The sequence below is a fragment of the Narcine bancroftii genome, chromosome 6, assembly GCF_036971445.1.
Source record: "Narcine bancroftii isolate sNarBan1 chromosome 6, sNarBan1.hap1, whole genome shotgun sequence".
NCBI lineage: Eukaryota > Metazoa > Chordata > Chondrichthyes > Torpediniformes > Narcinidae > Narcine > Narcine bancroftii.
The window spans coordinates 238,274,862-238,295,644 of NC_091474.1; the positions used below are offsets into that span (position 1 = coordinate 238,274,862).

At 45.9% G+C, this 20,783-nt stretch overlaps 1 protein-coding gene across 1 annotated transcript in view; it reads right to left on the reverse strand.

Moving 5' to 3' along the window:
* The window catches only part of daam2 (dishevelled associated activator of morphogenesis 2), a 188,727-nt gene that overhangs the window by 109,195 nt on the left and 58,749 nt on the right, over positions 1–20,783 (reverse strand). The window contains exons 8-13 of the mRNA XM_069887752.1: positions 18,392–18,458; positions 16,434–16,551; positions 14,539–14,677; positions 11,416–11,474; positions 8,213–8,403; positions 3,565–3,867 (exon numbers count right to left, since the gene is read on the reverse strand). Of these exons, the coding sequence (XP_069743853.1) occupies positions 3,565–3,867; positions 8,213–8,403; positions 11,416–11,474; positions 14,539–14,677; positions 16,434–16,551; positions 18,392–18,458 (877 nt within the window). The remainder of the gene's footprint in view (positions 1–3,564; positions 3,868–8,212; positions 8,404–11,415; positions 11,475–14,538; positions 14,678–16,433; positions 16,552–18,391; positions 18,459–20,783) is intronic.

Consider the following 20,783-nt stretch of genomic DNA (forward strand, 5'->3'; position numbering starts at 1 on the left):
TAATACAGATAAATGTGAGGTGTTACATTTTGGAAAGGCAAATTTAAATAGGTCATATACATTGAATGGTAGACAATTGAGGAGTGCAGAGCAACAAAGGGATTTAGGAGTTATGGTAAATAGTACCCTCAAGGTACTATTGGTTTTGTTCACCAAATTTGGTTTTGGTCACCAAATTATAGGAAAGATATAAACAAAATAGAGAGAGTGCAGAGAAGGTTCACGAGAATGTTGACAGGATTTCAGGGTCTGAGTTACAGGGAAAGGTTGTGCAGACTGGGGCTTTTTTCTCTGGAGCGTAGAAGATTGAGAGGGGGCTTGATAGAGGTGTTTAAGATTTTAAAAGGGACAGACAGAGTAAATATGGATAGGCTTTTTCAATTAAGAAAGGGGGAGATTCAAACTAGAGGACATGGTTTAAGATTGAAGGGGGAAAATTATAAGGGGAACATGAGGGGAAATTTCTTGACGCAGAGGGTGGTGGGGATGTGGAATGAGCTTCCGGCAGACGTGGTCGAGGCGGGATCATTGGTTACATTTAAGGAAAGACTGGATAGTTACATGGAGAGGAGAGGACTGGAGGGGTATGGACCGGGTGCTGGTCAGTGGGACTAGGAGGGTGGGGATTTGCTACGGCATGGACTAGTAGGGCTGAACTGACCTGTTCTGTGCTGTAAGTGGTTATATGGTGAAATGGTTATATTACATACATGTGTACTGAGATTTAAGTTGGGTTAGTTAAGTCAATAGTGATAAGTTAAAGGGTGATTCTGTTTTCAGATAATTAAAAGCAACTTTTGTTTAAGTAGCCATTTGTCCTGGTGAATATTTATTGCTGCTGGGTTTTGGGGTCCTTCAGGCTCGTAACAGTATAAAGTGGGTTGTATGACCTGCTGAGATCCTCCAGCATTGTTTTTATTTTAATTACAGTCTCTGCAGATGGTTTGTGTTTTACTATTTTCCTCCCTACTCTACTGCCAAGAAGATCCCAAGACATAATTCTGTAGGACTGTGAAGACTTCCCCAATATCCTGACCATAATTAATTCTCCTCGCGAGAAGCAACAATAATCCCGTCTTTGCCAATTCAGAGGTTGGATTCACAAAGTAAAACAGCACAGAATCAGAACCATCGCCTCAGCTCAAACCATCGATGCCAAGCGCAATGCATTTCTCAGTCTGTCCCATTTGTCTGCACATCACTCTAGACGAGCCATTCTCAATCTTTTTTTGGCTCTGGTCCCCTCTGGAATCCACTCAAAGTTTATCACCCCCACTCAGTGATACAGACAAGTTTAGTTGGTTTCTTCCGAACTTCTCTCCTTCCAACTACATAAAAAACTTTAATAATATTTATTATATCAGTCCTTTCCCCCCCACCCCTCCCCCTTCAGGGTGCTGTGGCCTCCGGTGGGGGGAGAGAGCTCCTTGGTTCCCATTGAGACTTGCTGCTCTAAATTTTTCCTATCAAATTTTTTTTCCCTATTTAAATTTTTATAATTTGTTTTCAAATTTATATATACAGCCCAATTTGCACCCAATTAACCTACATGCCCAGTAGGAGGAAATCGCAGCCCCCGGGAAAAACACGGGGAGAACATACAAACTCCTTACAGATAGCACGAGAGTCAAACCCCGATCCCGATCACTGGCGCTATAAAGGTGTTGCGCCGCCCTTAATCTGCTTGCTCCCCCGTTCCAAAAACTCCTTCAGGAATACACCTGATTCTTCAACCTGTCCCACGCCTCTTCCTTGCTCTTGACCAGAGTCTGAAATTCCCTCGGCTTCCCTACTCTTCCATGTCTGAGCCTTCTCTCTCACCGTTACGTGCTTGCCCTGGACACTTGTCAACACATGTTGTGCTTCCCATTTTCCTACAGATCCTCTTCCTTCAAACTTGTCCCAATCCACTTGAGCGAGTTCACATCCTTAAACTTCAAAGTCAGCCTCGCCCCAATTCCGAATTTCAGCTCGTAGCCCCACCCTGTCTCTCTGAATAACTGTCTTTCTTCCTTAAATATTTTTTATTGAATTTAACATGTAAACTTACATACAGATTTTTCCTTTTAAGGACATAACTAATTATATAAGCATAAAAAAAGGGGAAAAAATGATGAAACTACACAGACAATTCCCTAATCCACACATGAAACTATATTGATCCATAATAACCAAGTTAAACCCATATTTGCCCATTAAATTTGATAATAATAAAAAAGAAAGAAGAAAAAAACCCTAAAAACTACGTCTAATCAATCCCCTCCCTCTAATCAAGGTTACCTTGTGCATATATGAATAAAGAGGAATTGCAGATCGGATAACAAACCTCAAGACATCGGACAGAGAATCTCCAGAGCATTCAAAACACATCTTAATTCTTCCGATCACGATAGCATTCTATTAATGGGCCCCCACACCTTTATAAATTGAAACTTTCCATCTTTAATGTATCCAGTTTTTTCCAATCTTAAATAGGACCTCACATCGTGTAACCACTGGGTATGGGTAGGCGAAGAGTCATCTTTCCATTTCAATAAAATTGCTCATCTGGCTATCAGCGTGGTAAAGGGCTGAAACTTTCTCCTGAGATCCAGATGGAAGAGTGCATCTGACTCACAAGAGGAACCAAACAAAGCAATTTACAGACAAGGATCATTACTAATCTTAAGTTTGGAAAATGTCTTTCCAGAACCCCAGAATCCTTCTAAATTTGGATCAGTGAAACTTCAAAATTTTTACACTTTCCTTAACCATCTTGAACCAAACAGAACAGAGGGGGGGGGGGTGGTGGAGGTTGCTTTTCCCTCAAAGGTTCATCCACGGACACTTCATCCATTTGCCCTTCCCAATTGCCCAAGAGCGGGTCAAACATTGCCCTCTCCTGTGTGGGTCTGGGACACTTTGCCGGGAAGAAATTTTCCTGAATACCCCATCTGAAGCCTTTGCACCGTGACTTTCCCAGTCAATATTTGGAAAGTTAAAATCCCCTTCTGCAGCAACTTTATTTGATTAAATATGCAAGGAGGTGTGGACCTGAATCCTCAGATCCATTTACACTACAGTGCTCTCAAGGGTCCTGCCGTTAACTGTATCTACTCCCTTTACATTTTCCCGTAAGTCATTGGAGTGGAATGAGGCCATTTGGCCCATTGAGTCTGCCATCATGGCTCATTTACTATCCTTTTCAATCCCAGCCTTCTCCCCGTAACCTTTCATTCCCTTCCTGATCAAGAATATATCTACCTCTCCCTTGAATATCCACAGCCTCCACAGCCGTTCATGGCAATAAATCCCACAAATCTTCTACTCTCTGGGTAAAGAAATTCCTCCTCATCTCTTTTCTATTGTGTTCTGAGTCTGTGCCCTCTGGTCCCAGATTCCCCCACCATAGGAAACATCCTCTCCACGTCCACCCCATCCAAGCCTTTCAGTATTCCATAGGTTTCAATGAGACCCCCTCCCCCTTATTTTTCTAAACTTGAAATGCCAGCTCTTCAGCTCTCGAGGGCAGAAGGCACCTCCTGAATTCAATCTGTTGTTACGAAGAAGATGATTTTCCCTTACCTCAGCCAGCTTGTTCCAGTTGAAGGACTTCATTGGGTGGGATGGCTGTGGGATCGCCTTCTTCCTCATACCTCCGATGGTCAGAGGGCAAGGTGGGGCTGTCATGCCGCAGCCGAAGAATGGGGGAGCCCCGGGTGGGAGGGGCGGGCCACCGGGAGGCGGGGGAGGGGGTGGAGGGGGTGGGAAGTCGTACAGGAGCAAAGGGGGTGGTGGGGGCAGCTCGCCCAGCATTGGAGGAGGAGGCGGGGGGAAGGGACCACCCGGGGGGGGAGGGGGGAGAGGAAAGGAAAGGCCAACTCCATTCTGCAATGAGAAGACAAGAAAGAAACAATCCTGAGAGAAGGCAGAACAATAACAGCGAGACTTTCTTCCAAATAAAAGTTGATGGGTGTATCTGTGAACAGCTGAAAACACTCAGAGGGTCAGGCGGGCATCTGCATAAGGGAGAAGCATTTGATGTTCCCGATCCAGGAACCTTCGTCAGAACTGTGAGAGAGAGGAAATAAATAGGGAAGCAGCGAAGGAGGTTGATGGGTGGGTGGAACAAAGGAAATATCTCTGATGGGGTGAGCCCAGATGATTTACTGTGGCAATTCGCGATCGTCTTTGCCGATGTGAATTAAATTTGAATGCAGACCTGCATCACGGTTACAGACACTTTGGGCAAAATACCCCAATTAACCTACAACCCCCGTTTCGAAGGATGAAGCCCAGGCAGACATAGGGAGATCGTACAAACTTTTACAAGACAGCACTGGATTCGAACTTGGGTCGCTGCCGCTACGCAAACCATTCCCTTGTCAAGAGTGAGGCAGCGGAATATGTCCAGTAGATCAAACGAGTCAAATAGAAAGGGAAAACTAAACCAAAGTAATAACAGATGGAAATGGCCACTTCCGATACAGATGCAGACCCTCAAACATAGCAGCACAGGAACAGGTTCTTCGGCCCACTAAAGCCTATGCTGAACGTGATCCCAAATTGAACTAAATCTCTGCTGTTTGAATATAAAGCATATATCTGATAAATTGCACTAAAGCTATGTCTACCTAGAAGCCTGTGAACCTAGTTGCTTCCACTACTAACACAGGCACCACAGTCATGGCAATCCCTTGTAGTTGAGGATGATGGCCTTCGATCTGATGATCCTCAGAGCGAAAACACCTGTGTATTTGTTTAATGTACACTTGACACTGCATTCCATGGAGCTCACGGTACTTCACAAATCGGGCAACTAATTCCAATGGGCATGGAAACCACGATGATTGGAGCTGACAGATTGATTGCAGCCTTCGATCGCCTTCACAGCCGTTGAGTTCGGCACCTGCTGGTTCCACCGTTGAGGTCTTGGTTAGATTTTTCTTTGGACCTCACCCTCGACCTTACCGCCTTGGGTGGCACCACCAGGATCATAGCTCTAGACAACATCGCTCTCGGGATCTCAGCGAGCTTCTCCACCACGACAAGATGATGATCCACGGAGAAGGTGCACTGAGGCACCAGACTCTCTACATAAAAAATGGAACCCGCTCATTTTCTTTAAACCACTCCTCCCCACACTTGAAATGTGTGTTTGTCATTTTTAGCCTGGGGAAAAGAAAGAATCTGACTGTTTACCCCATCATAATTTTGTAAATTCCTACCAGGCCTCCTCTCAGCCTCAGACTCTCCAGAGAAAGCCATCCAAGTTTGTCCACCCCCTTCTAATAACTCATGCCCTCTAAATCTAGGCAGCATCCTGGTTAATCACTTCTCTATTCTTTCCAAAGCATCCACATCCATCCTGTAATGGGGGGAGCAAAACTGCACACAATATTCCAAGTGAGGCCTAACCAAAGTTTTATATAGGTGCATCATGACATTCCTACCTTTACATTCAATGCCTTGCCCAATGAAGGAAAGGATACCATAAGCATTGTTTTCCATCCAATCTACTTTCAGCAAGAAACAACAATTTACCCAAAATTGAAGAATTTTTGGTCGAATTCTGAAAGGGCGGAGTAATGGGAAGTTTGAGGTCAGTGGTTCTCAACCTATTTCTTTCCACTCAGTGTAGCAAGTACTCAAGTGCAGGACTCTAGTGATTTTCAGTCACTGTTCCGTTTGAAGTCGCTCTGTGAAGCTCTATGGTGCACTGCAGTGAGGGACTGGGCATGGAATCACTGTGCAACTGTCACGTGCTTACCTTCGACGGGAGGAGGAGAGTGAGTGTCAGGTTCACCCGTGTGGTAGTGAGCCAATGAGAAGGTCAGGGGAGTTTACCTGGGTGGTGTTTGGGGCGTTGAATGTTCTGGGTAGTGAATAATAAAAGAATGATGACTTCACGGTGTGCTTTAAGAAATGAGCGAGTGTATTCTTTATTTGTTTGCCATCTACGGTAAATCAGTGGCGTTACACAACTTCCAACCACCTCAGAATAGACCGAGGCCACAACCATCTTCATTAAGCCATCAGCAAACCATGGCCTGGCCCTGAGTTGGTATGGGACCTTCGTGCAACTTAAAACCTCTTCAATCATTATCCCTCGTGGCCCCGGATCCACTGATGGGTTGAAGCCAAGGTCCGGGAATTTTTGCAGGTGAGTGGTGCCAAGAGTTCACCAATGCAAACCAACCGTGCTCCCACCAAGATTGTAGGATGGGTTAAGGTTGGGGGGGGGAGGGGGGGAATGATGATCAAGTGACACAACTTCATTTGGAGTGACAGATGGCACCCCAAGGAGTCAGAGCTGTTTTCTCACAGCTGCAGCAGCCCCGGTTCAAATCCTGAACATTATCTCGGAAGTTTGGTTTGCAAGTACAGCACGTCATCAAGAAAGCAAATGGAATGTTGCCCTTCATTGCTGGAGGGGTTGCATTTAAGAGCAGAGAGGTCTGGCTGCAATTGCACACTCAGAGTGCTCTATGTAGTTCTGGTCTCCTAACTTGAGGAAGGATATACTGGCTTAGGAGTCAGTGCAGAGGAAGTTCACCAGGTCGTATGAGGAGAGATCGAGTTACCTGGGACTATATTTGCTGGAACTAAGGTGAATGGGAAGGAATCTTTCTGAAACAGAAAATTAAGAAAGGGGTAAGAGGCAGGATAGTTGTTTCCACATAGCTGAGATGTGAAGTTAGGGATGCAGCCTCAAGGTTCATGGGAATAGATTTGGACAGAGATGAAAAGAGCTGCTTTTCACTGAGAGGAGGGAATGTATGGAAGCAACAGATGTATCCTCATTATATGTATTTAGATATACATATATATTTTTGAATGGTCGGGAAAATCAGGATGCCGAGGTTTCCTTTCTCATCCCAAAGAGGGACAGGTTGGCAGGTTAATTGCACACTTTAAATTGCCTTCTGTGTGTGTGTGTCATTGAGTGGTCAAATCCAGGAGGAGTCAATGTGAGCGTGTGGAGAATAAGATGGGGTAAAGTGGAATGGGTGTCACAGAGTAACAGATCACAGAAACTGCCTCTTGGGTCCATCATCCCAATGGTAACCAGTCACCTCTAATCATTAACCAGCATTTGGCCCATAGCCTATGGCCAGTATGGTCTTGGTGGGCTGAAGTCTCTCTATCACCACTAGGGGCACCGTTCTTGGGACCTTGCTCGGCAAATGTTCAAGCCATGTTGTCTCAGCTGCCCACTCCCTTCCACTTGGAGAACTTTTCCCTCCCCCTGTCGCTTCCTAGATTTTTTTCTTGTTCTACTCTCCCACTCGTATCCACCCACAACCTGTTGGCCTTTGCTCTCCTCCCCACCCCGCTGTCCCTTCCCCTCTCCTCTCCCAGCTACTCCCGTCAGGAAAGAGATACAGGAATACCAGAGCCAGCGCCACCAGGCTGCAAAACAGTTTCATCCCATGGGTAGTGAGAATGCTGAACGACCAAAGGAACTTCTCACATTGACCATCCGAGATTCTCATAATTACCAAATAATATTTATTTATTTGTCTGTATATATGAATACTGCATATGTGTTATTTGACTGTATCTGTGTGTGTGTGTGTGTGTGTGTGTGTGTGTGTGTGTGTGTGTGTGTGTGTGTGTGTGTGTTATGTCTGGTTGTGTGTCTGCATGTTTTTGCACCGAGGACCAGAGAATGCTGTTTCATCAGGTTATACAATCAGATGACAATAAACTTGACCTCCCTCCACCCAGATTTTTATTCAGACACCTCCCTGCTTTTTGGCTCATACCTTGACAAAAGGCTCAGGCCCGAAATGCTGGCTACTTTTGATTTCCTATGGACACTGTGTGACCTGCTGAGTGTCGTCGCCACTTTTGAGTGATGCGCAACAATTACAGTGTCTGCGAACCTTCCTGTTTAACTGCAAATAACTCTGCCAGGGCTCCTGCAATTTCTAACTTAGCTTCCCACCGTACCCTCGGATACACTTAGTTAGTCACCGGGATTTATGTCTTTATGCATTTCAAGTCCTCCAGTGCCTCCTGGAATGTGATCCCGCTTTAGAACATCACTACTGACTTCCCCAGCCTCCTTGGCCTTGTCCACGGAGAATCAAGATGGAAAGTTCCCCTCCCAAAGGTGCTCGAAAGTACACCTTGCAATTAAGTCACTCAGATCCATGCAGCGCCCACTGGCTGCAGCTTCTCCACTTTGCATGGGTGACATGGGAGGAGGGCGGGGAGCGGGACTTACCGAGACAGCGAGGTCGTTCAGACGCGCACTGAGCTCCACCACTTGGTCCCTCGCTTGGCGCAACTCCATCGACTCCTTCTGGAGCTTGTCCTTCATCTTATTGAGGGTCTTCATCATGTCATCCTTCTCCTGGGTTTTCGTCTCACACTCCCTCTCTTTCTTTTCCAGTCTAGCCATGAGCTCAATGTGTTCTGTGAAAGAACATTCCAAAAATCACACAGCCACGCAGCACAGGAGAAACCCTCGTCAGATCTTTATTCCCCTTATCGGCATGAAGAATGCGGACGAATTGAAATAATCTTAGAATAAGAATTGGGAACCACTCACAGTCTGAAATAGATTTTAATTTGGTCATAGGAATCCATAGCATTTCATTCCCATGCTTCCTTGTTCAAACCTGCAACATCCAGCTAAGAATGATAAAGGCAGAGTCTTATGGGGTGGCTGTCCTCACCATATTCTCCTCTATTCTGGAAACATATTGCCAATCCTTTATTGTCGTTCGGTCTCAGTCCCAGAATTCCCTCCTCAACTGCATAGTGGGAGCAGTTTCGCTAGAAAGAGACAGTAGGACATCTTTCTGTCTCTTTCTTAAGAGGTGGGCATTAATCATGGTTGTTGGAAGGAAAGCCTGCGCACAGGCCTCAAATTGCAGCATTTTGCAACGCCTTGCATTGCACTGAGATTTTTACTGCAGCTCAAAACAATAAACTAAACTCAAGTGCATGATTTTAAAGAAAGGCCTGGTTTCCTTCCTCAACTGGCCTGAAGACTCCAGTGATGTAATGTTATTCCTGGGTTCACAAATACGCTGTAATAGCGACAACCATTTCAGTCACTTTGTCGCATGCGCTGATTTGGATCTGGAGCTTGGGTTGCCAATGGATATGTGGCTGGAGAGGCTGCGGGAGCGCTGACGGCGAATCCATGGACACTCAGTGTCTATGAGGGGACTGTCTTTTGCTTCTCTTTCTCTTATTGTAAGGGGTGTTGGGCAATGCTCATGGTGACTCTTTGTCTGCCTTACAGAAGATTAATGGAAATTTCATGTAACATTAAATCTTCTGTTTTATTACATCAGCATTCTATTGCACCAAAGTTACCCACTTTGGGAGGTTGTACGATGTATATAAATGCAAAATGTCCTCCAAAAGGTGTTCAGAATCACTCCTTGTACTGAAGTCACAGAAATACATTGTTGTTAACAAAGGGCTGAAGAAGGACTGAAGTCTAAAGTCCTTTCAAAATGGAGATCTCAAAGCATCAACAGGGCCTGAGAACAACAACACCCAAGATTCTTTTAGATTGCAGCGTCTGCCGTCGCTTTTGCCTCCGGTGAAACGGTCAACTCTATCAGGCCCTGGAGGCTGCAGGTGAGATTCACCAGTACGTTGCCTGCGCGAGGGAGTATTAGCTCGATGAAGAGGTTGTACAAACTTGGCTTTTTTTGGAGCGATGGAGGCTGTGGGGAATCTGGATGGAAGTTTATGAAATCATGAATGACACGAGTTGGGCAGCTCGTCAGATTTTTTAAATCTCAGAGTGGGAACGCCAAACACAAAGAAGGCCACATTCAAGAAGAAAGGGGGAATGTTTAAACATTGTTGAGGCAGGGGTTTTTTTTGTACATGGGGAGGGGGTGGGGGAGTGCCTGAAACAAGCTGCCAGGGGAGGTGGAGGAAGCAGATACAGTTGCAACATTTCTTCTTTGGCTTGGCTTCGCAGACAAAGATTTATGGAGGGGATAAATGTCCACGTCAGCTGCAGGCTCGTTTGTGGCTGACAAGTCCGATGCGGGACAGGCAGACATGGTTGCAGCGGTTGCAGGGGAAAATTGGTTGGTTGGGGTTGGGTGTTGGGTTTTTCCTCCTTTGTCTTTTGTCAGTGAGGTGGGCTCTGCGGCCTTCTTCAAAGGAGGTTGCTGCCCGCCGAACTGTGAGGCGCCAAGATGTACGGTTTGAGGCGATATCAGCCCACTGGCGGTGGTCAATGTGGCAGGCACCAAGAGATTTCTTTAGGCAGTCCTTGTACCTCTTCTTTGGTGCACCTCTGTCACGGTGGCCAGTGGAGCGCTCGCCATATAACACGATCTTGGGAAGGCAATGGTCCTCCATTCTGGAGATGTGACCCACCCAGCGCAGCTGGATCTTCAGCAGCGTGGACTCGATGCTGTCGGCCTCTGCCATCTCGACTACTTCGATGTTAGGGATGAAGGCGCTCCAATGAATGTTGAGGATGGAGCGGAGACAACGCTGGTGGAGATAGAGGTATTCCGACTACATGCAATCCAATGGGATAAGTTTAAATTGGCACCATGGTCAGCAAAGCCATCGGGAGCTGAAGGCCCTGCTCCTCTGCTGAACTGTTCCATAGTTTAATAATAATATTTAAAGGCAGCAAGAATAGGGTACAGATTTCTTCTGTGCAAAGATAGCTCAGGCTTAGGGGAGGGCAGGTGGGGCCCACAATATAAAGATCCTGAAGTTGAACCGACCGCCATTTTGGCATCTAAAGGTGTTCAGGAATTTGATGAAAGATGCTTGTCTACTTTTTACATGATTAACCTCCAGGGAAATCACCTTTTTGAGGTGATTGGGGGATAAAATAGCCAATCAGCCTGAGCTGGTGATCACTCACTGGCTTTGGATGCTGGAGTTACACTTGGAGAATTGCATTCGGTTCCAGTCGCCTCATTACAGGAGGGTTGTAGGTGCTTTGGAGAGGGTGCAGAGGAGATTTACTGGTGGGGGGGGGGGGGTTGCCTGGGTTGGAAAAGATGTCCTATAAAGCAAGGTTGACAGAGCTTGGGCTTTTCTCTTTGGAACGATGAAGAATGAGAAGTGACTTAATAGAGGTGCAAAAGATTATGAGTGGCTCGGAGAGGGTGGACAGTAAACGATACCGAGAACTTCTGTTAAATATTAGTTGAAGGGAGAAGTCAGATGTAAGCTTTCAACTCAGAGAGTGGTGGGTGTCTGGAATGCACTGACGGGGGAGGTGCTGGAGGCTGGTACAATAGAGAGATTTAAAAGGCACATGGAAGTAAGAAAAATAGAGGGTTATGGGCGTGAAGATTGGGGGAAAATTAGATTGCTGTGGAGTAGGCTTCACAGGTCAGCACAACATTGAGGGCAGAGGGGCCTGTACTGTGCTGTAATGTTCTGTGTTCTAGAATGCAACATTATCCCTGTGAGGTTTCCTACCTTTCCTGAACTTCTCCGCTTGGTCCTTCCACTGTTTCACTTCGTTCTCGTTCACCAACCTGTGGAGTTGCAAGGTTGAACGTCCATTAGGCTGCTCCGTAAATAAATCCCCATTCTTCTGCTAAAACCCTTCCCCAAGCAAACTGGGCAAGGTTTGCAAATATTTGCAGGTTAGCCTACAAACTAAGATGCAAATGAAGTATGCGTGGGCACCGACGGGAGTCGAACCCTCAAAGTCAAAGGACACATTGCTAAAAGTGGAATTCTGAAACATGGCTGTGAACGTGGGGAAAACACAGAAATGCTGAAGGAACCCAGCAGGTCTCGCAGTGTCCATAGGAGGTAAAGATATATAAATGACATGTTGGGCCTGAGTAAAGGTATGAGTAAAATGTAGGCAGGTGCCTGGATAAAAAGGTGGGGGTGGGGGGGGGGGGAAGGGAAGAAAGAGCTGGGGGAGAAGCAGAGACAAACAGACAAAAGGTGATAATTGGACATGGATGGGAGAAGACAGGAGAGGAAAGGTGTGAATTGATTTGGGGATGGGATGGCTCTGGAAATGCAGACAGAGGGAAAAGGAGAGAGCAAGAGAGAGAGAGAGAGAGAGAGAGAAGGGGGCTAATGTAAATCAGAGAAGTTGATGTTAATGTCATCCGATTGTTTGAAAGTCTTCAGTTCGAGTGCAATACACAAACGTGCTGGAGAAACTCAGCACATCTCCCGGGGGCCCAGGTCCGAAACGGTGGCCCTTTAATTCCTACGGGTGCTGCGTGACCTTTCACCATCTTTAGAGGCAGGTCGGTTCCAGAAATGAGAGGGATTGAGTCTCCTGGGATTATACTCACTAGAGTTGAGAAGATTGGGGGGGCGGGGGGGGGGGGAGGATCTTCCAGAAACAGATAAAATCACGTAAGGAATAGATACGATGGAAGCGGGAGGTTGTTTCCACTGGTCGGTGCAGCAAGGGCTTGGGGAGAGAGCCTCAAGATTTGGGGCAGAAGATTTAAGGCAGACACGGAGGAATGGCTTCTCCCAGAGAAGAGGGTGCAGATTCATTAAATGCATTCAGATGGAGACATTTTTCAACCATCAGGGAGTTATGTGGAGCTGAATCCACGTCCTAATCAGCCGTGATCTTGTTGAATGGCTCGATAGGGGAGATGGCCGACTCCTCTTGACCGAGTGAAGCATTCCATAAAACCATAAGACATAGGAGCAGGAACAGGCTATTTGGCCCATCGAGTCTACCTCACCATTCAACCATGAGCTGATCCATTTTCAGAATCAGAATCTTATTGTCACGAAAAAGTCACGATATTCAGTGTTTTGTGGCAACATCATGGTGCAAACATTCAGATAAATCACTTTTACAACAATAAATAAAAATAACAGTGCATGAAAAGTAAGGCAGTGTCTTTTTTTCATTGATTATTCAGGCATCTGATGGCAGCGGGGAAGAAGCCGTCCTTGTGCCGCTGAGGGCTCGTCTTGAGGCTCCTGTACCTATTTCCTGATGGTAGCAGAGTGAAGAGGGCATGGCCTGGGTTGTGGGGGTGGGTCTTTGAGATTAGAGGCTGCTTTTTGAAGACACTGCCTCACTGGAGTGAAGTCTGGTGCCTGTGATGTCGCAGGTTGAGTTAACAACACTCTGGAGTTTTTTCTTGACCTGAGTGTTGACACCTCCATACCAGGCAGTGATGCAACCAGCCAGAATGCTCTCCATGGTACACCTGTAGAAGTTTACGAGGGACTTCAGTGATGTATCGAATCTCCTCAAACACCTCCCAAAGTATAGCCACTGGCAAGTCTTCTCCATGATTGCATCAACATGGAGGCTCCAAGACGGATACTCGGTGATATTGCCACCCAGGAATTTGAAGTTCTTGACTCTCGCCACTACTGATCCCTCAATGAGGACTGCATTGTTATCCCCTGACTTCATTCTGAAGTCCACAATTAGCTCCTTGGTTTTACTAATATTGAGCGCAAGATTGTTGGTGTGATACCCCTCAATGAGCTGATCTAATTCCTTCCTCATTGCCCCACTGCGCAGCCTTCTCCCCATAAGCTTTGAACGACAGGATTCAATGGGTAAAAACTCCTTTCAAATCTTTTTTAAAGTCACAGAAGCAGGCTGTTCGGCCCAATTCATCCATACTGAACATTAAGTAATCATTTCAAAGTGTTTCCAATCTACTCACATTCATCTGAGCTTTGGTTACAAAGCATGATCCCACAACCTGACCTAAACCATCACCTGGTTTAGAAATGTTTGCAGGGTGAAATACAAGCTCCAAACAGATAGACCTTGCTTTTGTTTCAGAATGGGTTGCCAAGTGAGGGTGGCTAGAGCCTTGATTCACTATCTTGTCCAATCAATGACGATAGATTCCCTCCCTCGGCAGCTCAATGGGACAGCACAGTTGGCGTAGCGGTTAGCGCTACCCTGCAACAGCACCAGCGACTGGGGTTCGAATCCAGAGCTGTCTGTAAGGAGTTTGTACATTCTCCCTATGTCTGCGAGGGTTTTTCCCGGATGCTTGGGTTTCCTCCCACCCTTCAAAATGTATCGGGGGTTGTGGGTCAACTGGTTATAAATTGGGCGGCACAGCTCATGGGCCCGTTACCGTACTGTATGTCTAAATTTAAACATTTTGAAATTACATTTAAAATATGTTGGTTTCTCATGTCCTGCAGGGTGGGACTTCAACCTTCAACCTTCCAACTGATGACAGGGCAACTCAGAGGCCAGTAGCTGACATCCCCGTGACATTACCGGATAATTCCTCCCCCATCCCCTCAGTGTGTGCAGGAAATGGGGCAGGAGTAACAGGATTACTTTTTAAGAAATTAGCCTACTTAAGGTGAAACTGTTTCTTCTTCTAATCGGTGCTGGTTCCCATGAAATCTTCACTCGCAGGAGACAGGGTGTAGATGGGGCGGTGGGGTCCTGATGCAGACTGAGCATCAACACATCAGAGTGCAGGAAAAGGACCTACATCCTACTCAATGCTGGCCATCAAACACTTATTTGGACTTATTGTACAAATCATACATTACTACATACACACACGCACACTCACACACACACACGTGCAGTGAAGGAGCCACGACAGCACTCACATTCGAATTATGTTCTTCACGTTGAAGTTCTCCAGCGGGGCGACATCAGGATCCTCCCCCTTCTCATCTTGCAGCACTATCTGTTGCAGTATCCTGTCGAGGAGCTGCCAGAGCTGGCAGTTGGTTCCATTCCTCTTCCCTGCAGGACATGTCAGGATCAACTCTTAAGAACATACCTGGGCCTTCAAACTTGACCTTATCTCTATAAACTTAACCCCCTTCTAATTCTAAGCGCATGTGTATGTATAAGTTCAACAAAAGATTCACAGTCCAATCTCACTTCTGACTCCTCCAAGTTCACTGGTCGCAGGCAATTCTTATACTGTGCACTGAATTTAACATTTATAAAGTTCACCAGGCTTTGGTGCTTGAAAGGTAAATGGTTACCGCTCAGGAAGGTTCTTGTCGGTTTTCAGAGAGAGATTTGTTGCTCGATGGACATGCACAGCTGATTCCTTCTGATCAGCCACATCAGTGTCTTGCCAAATAAACTTGCCCCATCAGGGTTTTCCAGACGATAACCTCTTTCTTTCAGGTCACCACAGAGTTCCTTTTTTCCCCTTATTTCAAGTGAAATATTATACAGCCTCTCCTCTTGCATGAACCACAAGGGCTTTGACCAGGCTGAACTAAGAACTCCCAACCCATCTTCAAAATGGGGTTTTTCCACAAGCTTGTCAGCTTGTCCTGTTCCAGTCCCAGCTACTGCTGAACTGTAGAACTGAATTCTTTCTCTCTCTCTCTCACTCAAAGAAAACCTCATGACCTTCTTAGAACAGACAACTGCACTCAGACAGACAGCAGCTCCAGACCTAATCTTCTGAGTTTGTTCATCTGTTATTCCAAAACAATAATCCATAACTCCACAGCATGTCCAATTATCACCTACTTGTGATGTCCCTATAGGCATCCTTCAAAGTTTTTGCAAAGGCACCTGGGGCCCGAACTGTCTGGCTTAAGCAGAGCTCTGGGATTTTAAATGAGATCTGGTTTAAAGTGTTTATGTTTGTATGTGACCTACACTAAAAAACCTGCCACAATTTAACTCCTTTAAAACACATCTATATACAATATAACATAATCTGTCACAGGATCCAACAGTGCTTGAAAATTGCCGGGCTTAATATTGTTTGGCTCATGACTCCTTATATTTTTCTGTATGAGGCCCCACAACCAAAATATGTTGGACACCCCAGTCTTAGTGAAAAAATGAGACTTAGCAATGGTGCAGAGAGATTACCAGATCAAAAAGCCTATTTTAGATCATATACCTTCTCCCTGGCTTTTCCTGACCACTCTACCCCTGGCTAAGTGCTTCCAACATGTTCTGTTTTATGTTCAGCACCTGCAGAACATGGTTCTGCGTAGAATGTTCCACTGGCAGCGGTAGGCAGTCACTGAGTAGCCCAGCAGAGGGGAAGGCGGATAAGTACAAATGGAGGAACGGAACAAGAGGTTGGGATGATTGGGTGAGATGCGAGGAGGAGGCACCACCACATAACTGTTGGGCTGAATTACCTGCTATTAAATTCTACGCAAGGGAAAAACCAGTGTAAACCACATAACAATTACATCACAGAAACAGGCCAGTTCAGCCCTTCTAGTCCATGCCAAACATCTTCTCCCACCTAGTCCCATTGACCCCCACTCGGCCCATAATCCTCCACGCCTCTCTCGTCCATATGTTAAAATCAATCCCGTATCTACCACTTCGGTCAGAAGCTCATTCCACACTCCCACCACCCTCGGAGTGAAGGAATTCTCCCCTCTCGTACTCCACCAACTGCAACTGAATCTGAGAAGGTGACCAAAAGATAATTTTAGCTGTGATTCCAATTCAAGAATTGATCTCTGGGCATGACAGAAGAAGAGAAGAAGGGGAGGACTTGACCTACAGGGCATTTGAAGGCAGTGCTGGAGCACGGAAATCAAATGTGGGTAGGCATCCGTGTGACTCAGCTTTCTCCGAATCAGGTCAAACATCTGACTAGTGCTCCTGGTGTCAATATGTACCTGAAATGGAGAAGAAATGAGTTGTGTTACAAGAGAGAATTCCACAGCTTGCAAAAGGAGGACATCAAACATCAACGTGCATCACGCACCTCCTTTAACCATCCCAAGCCCTCTCAATGACCGCAGTCACCCAACTGTGCAAGACCACTCTGTGAAGCTCAGATCACTAGCTGGAGGAAGGATGCCATTAAGCTCTCAAGGTGTTATAAACCTCACCTAGGTCTCACCTCAGCCTCCGATGTTCCAAGGAAACAATCCAAGCTTGCCATAATTTCTCCCCAAGACTCATACCCTCTGTACCAGGCAGCATCCTGGTGAACCTCCTCCCTGCCCTCTCCTAAATGCTCTGTTCGACCCTGCAAGTCTTTTGAAGTTGAATGAACACCTGCCTTGGTGAGACCTCATGGACCACTGCAGGTGGCCGTACCAAAGGAAGGTCACACTCGCTAAAGGGGGGGGGGGGATACATCAAAGGTTTTCCATACTGATTCCTGGGATGGCAGGATTGCTGGACAGGTGGAGATTGGGTTGATCAGTCCTGTATCCAATTGAATTCCAAAGCTTGAGAGGGGAACTCATTGAAACATGGATCTAAAGAACACTACAGCATAGATATAAGCCCTTTGGCCCATCTAGGCTGTGTCGAACAAATATTCTGCCTAGTCCCATCGACCTGCACCCGGACCATAGCCCTCCAAATGTACCTGTCCAAATTTGTCTTAAATGTTAATAATGAGCCAGCATTCACCACATCATGTGACACATTGTTTCACATTCTCATCACTCTCTAGGAGAAGTTCCCTCTAATATCTCTCTTAAGCCTTTTACCTTTCACCTTTAACCTATGTCCTCTGGTTCTTGTCTCACTCAACCTCAGTGGGAAAATCTTGCCTTTTCCTTCACTTTACCCATGATAATTATGAATGCATCCATGAAATCTCCCCTCATTCTCCAATGCTCCAGGGAATAATGTCCTGACTTCTTAACATTTCCCTGTAACTAAGTTTCCCCAAGACCTGGGAATATTGTAAATCTTTGCAGCACATCCCAAATCCTAAACATCCCAAATTCTGACAGGGCTCAACTGGCTGGATGCTGGGAAGATGTTTCCCTCCGACAGACAGTTCTGGAACATTCTCAAGATGTGGCATTTGACATTAAGGATCGAGATGGAGAACCCTCTGCCTCAGTGAGGTCGGGTCATGGAAGGGCACGGAGAAGGTTACAGCACATAAAAAGAAGCAAAGGGGTCAGGGGACAGAGTAGGAATATAGGATCACCCATGAATATTGAATGGTAGACCCGACTTGAAAGGTTGAATAGCCCACTCCTTATTTTCTCATGTTAAGTTTCCTAGCACTGAACCCAAAAAATGAGGGGCTTAGACAGGGTGGCAGCCAGCTCCTTATTCCTGGGGAAACAATTGCAAATACCAGAGGACTTCTGTTTAAGATGAGTGGAGAAAAGTTTAAGGGAGATGTCAGGGGTAAATTTTTCACATTGGGTGCTTGGGATGTACTTCCGGGGCTGGTACATTAGGGAAATTCAGAAGAACCTTTAGGTAGGCACATGAATGTGATAAAACTCGAGGGCCTTAGGTGTGAGGTAGGGATGGGTTAGATTGTTATAGAGTAGGGTTGACATAACATCCCCCACCTTGTTGGGTGTCTATTCCCTCTGACCCCCAATTTGACCCAAGTCCATCAGGCACCATCTAAGGTGAGAGGTGCTTGAGTCAAAACAACACACCTGACACAGGGAACCTTGCATGCATAATGGAGATCTGATGGTGCTAAATGACGTTTGAGCCGCGAACTGGTTCACACGGACCATCACTCACCACGTCGAGTCGTTTTGCAAGTTCACTCTCGTCCTCATTTCTGACCATCTCAAAGAAGTCTAAGTGCCTAAACACAAAGAGGGCAAGAAAAATGGTCAGCGACTCTCTCCCTCTCCCTCTCTCACTCTCCTGGTCAACTTTCCCTCAATCAGCAAGTTCGTTTATTATCATCTGACTGTTTATATTCAACCCAATGAACCAATGTTTCTCCAAACCAAAGGGTACACATATAAACATTAAATATACATCACATAATTTACATATAAATATATTATATAAAATAAATACATTTGGAATAATTTACTTGTTTCATTTATGAGACCCAAGGTTACAGTCTGTGGGAAGGAGCGATTTGCCAGCCTGGTAGTCCAGATTTTAATGCTCCTTGCCTCATTCCTCATGTAGTGGGTCAAAGATAATGTGATAATTCCTTGAGCCCTCTTTAAGCAACGCTCTTGGTGAATATTGTCAACAGAGGAAAGCGGGGGGGGAGGGTGATTTTCTCAGAGGTTTCAATGATCCTCCATATTGATTTCCGGTCCAACGCTTTGCAGCTACCATGCAATGATGCAGCCAGACAGGCCACTCTCAATTCTATGCAAGCATTTGGCGGCTTGCTCGTTCTCAGTGCAATTGTGACACACCGAAAGGATAAACAAAAAAAAAATCTTTCCCTTCACAAGGTGAGTATAGAACAAAGTTCCAGCCAAATGGTGAGACCCTACGTACCATGACATGGATGCCGTGTCACAGGAGGAAAGGGGTAATCTTATCATCCCCCTGATTCAGAAGTCAGGTGTTAATTTCTTATTCTAATTTTGACGAAGGCAAAATATAAATGATCCCATATCTTTAATATAGCAAAGTGGATTGGAATCAATAGCTAAAATTATACGTCTGAGTTTCTCTTCTCCCTCAGTACTTACCCATTTTTTTTAGATATACTGTACCAGGAACTGCTCTGCCCAAGAAACTGCAGAGAGATGTAAATGCAGCTCAGGCCATCACACAAATCCCCTTCACCTCTATCGATCCCTTCAGCCTCAAGATCCATCCAACCCCAGACCCACTCTCTTCTTCCCCCTTCTGTCCGAAGATGCCTGAGCTTGCAACCAGATTCAAGGCCAGTTTCTTTCCTGCTGCTATCAGAATCTTGAACAGACCTTTCATTGGTGAAAGACAATGCTCCTGCACTCCTGGACCTACATGTTGCCCTTGTAGCACAAAACCCTGCGCTTTTTGACTTTCTCTAACACTATACCCTACGGTCTTTGACTCACTACGCTCTTTCAGGTGGCCAATTGCCCCGCATGTCTAGGCAATGTGCGGCTGTTTTGAGGCCACCTGAATGTGCAGGGGGCGCTCTTGAGGCGAGCTATGTAACCCTCCTCCGAGAGGGATAATCAGCTCAGCTCAGTGGCTCCCCCAGCCACCTGAATGTAGCTGGCTGAAAGCGGATGTTAAAGGGTCAGGCTGCTGATCACAGCTGACACTGGGCAGGAGCCGGAGTGTGCTCAGAGCCGCATCCTGTGCAACTGTGTCCTTCAAGTGGCCAGCGTTGCGCTTTAAACGCTGCCACCTGAACGGCAATTTAAAGAGCCACTTCTGCTTCTTCAGGTGAATTCTTAGTGTAGAATGCACCTGAAAAAGCCTATTGTAACACTACCATTGTCACTATAACACTGTATTATTCACTCTATGATTCACCCCTTCCAAATCAATCCTCCATCCAGGCATGTGGCACTCAGAAACCTTTCCCACTGCACCTGGTTAATCAGAAACCTGGCATTTTAAGTGGGGTCCTGCCTCCAGCAATGACAATGGGAGAGCAGAAGGTGATTAGTGAGTTAACTGAGCCCGGCTCTGACACTTGCCCCCACCAAATGCCAGAATCCGGTTGAATTTAACTCGCCCTGCTAAGTTGGGATGTTTCCTACTGCACAATTACTGGGAATGGACCTTCTAAATTAGCTGGTTAAACTACATGGAAGCGGCGGTGTGAAAGGGGCCATTGTAATACTGAATCCTGCCTTCTTTACCTCACTGTAACACTATACCCTGGGTCAGGAACTATTGCACTTTCTGCTACAGTTAAATATGCGTTGACTTGCCTGGATAGCACACAAAAATGACCTATTCTCTAGATTCTGACACAGTTGACAGTGAACCTTTTAAAAAAAAAATCCAATGTCGATGCATGTATGGGGAAGTGGGGAGGGATTAAGAGATCAGCCAAGGTTTAGGGTTAAAAGCAGAAAATACTCTATAGGGTATAAGTGTTAGGGTAAAGCAGAAAAAGCAGATCAGGTCCATCTGTGGAAATGGAAGCAGATGTTTCGGGTCAAAGTCCCTTCATCACAATTGGGAAAGAGAGAAGACGAACTAACTTGTT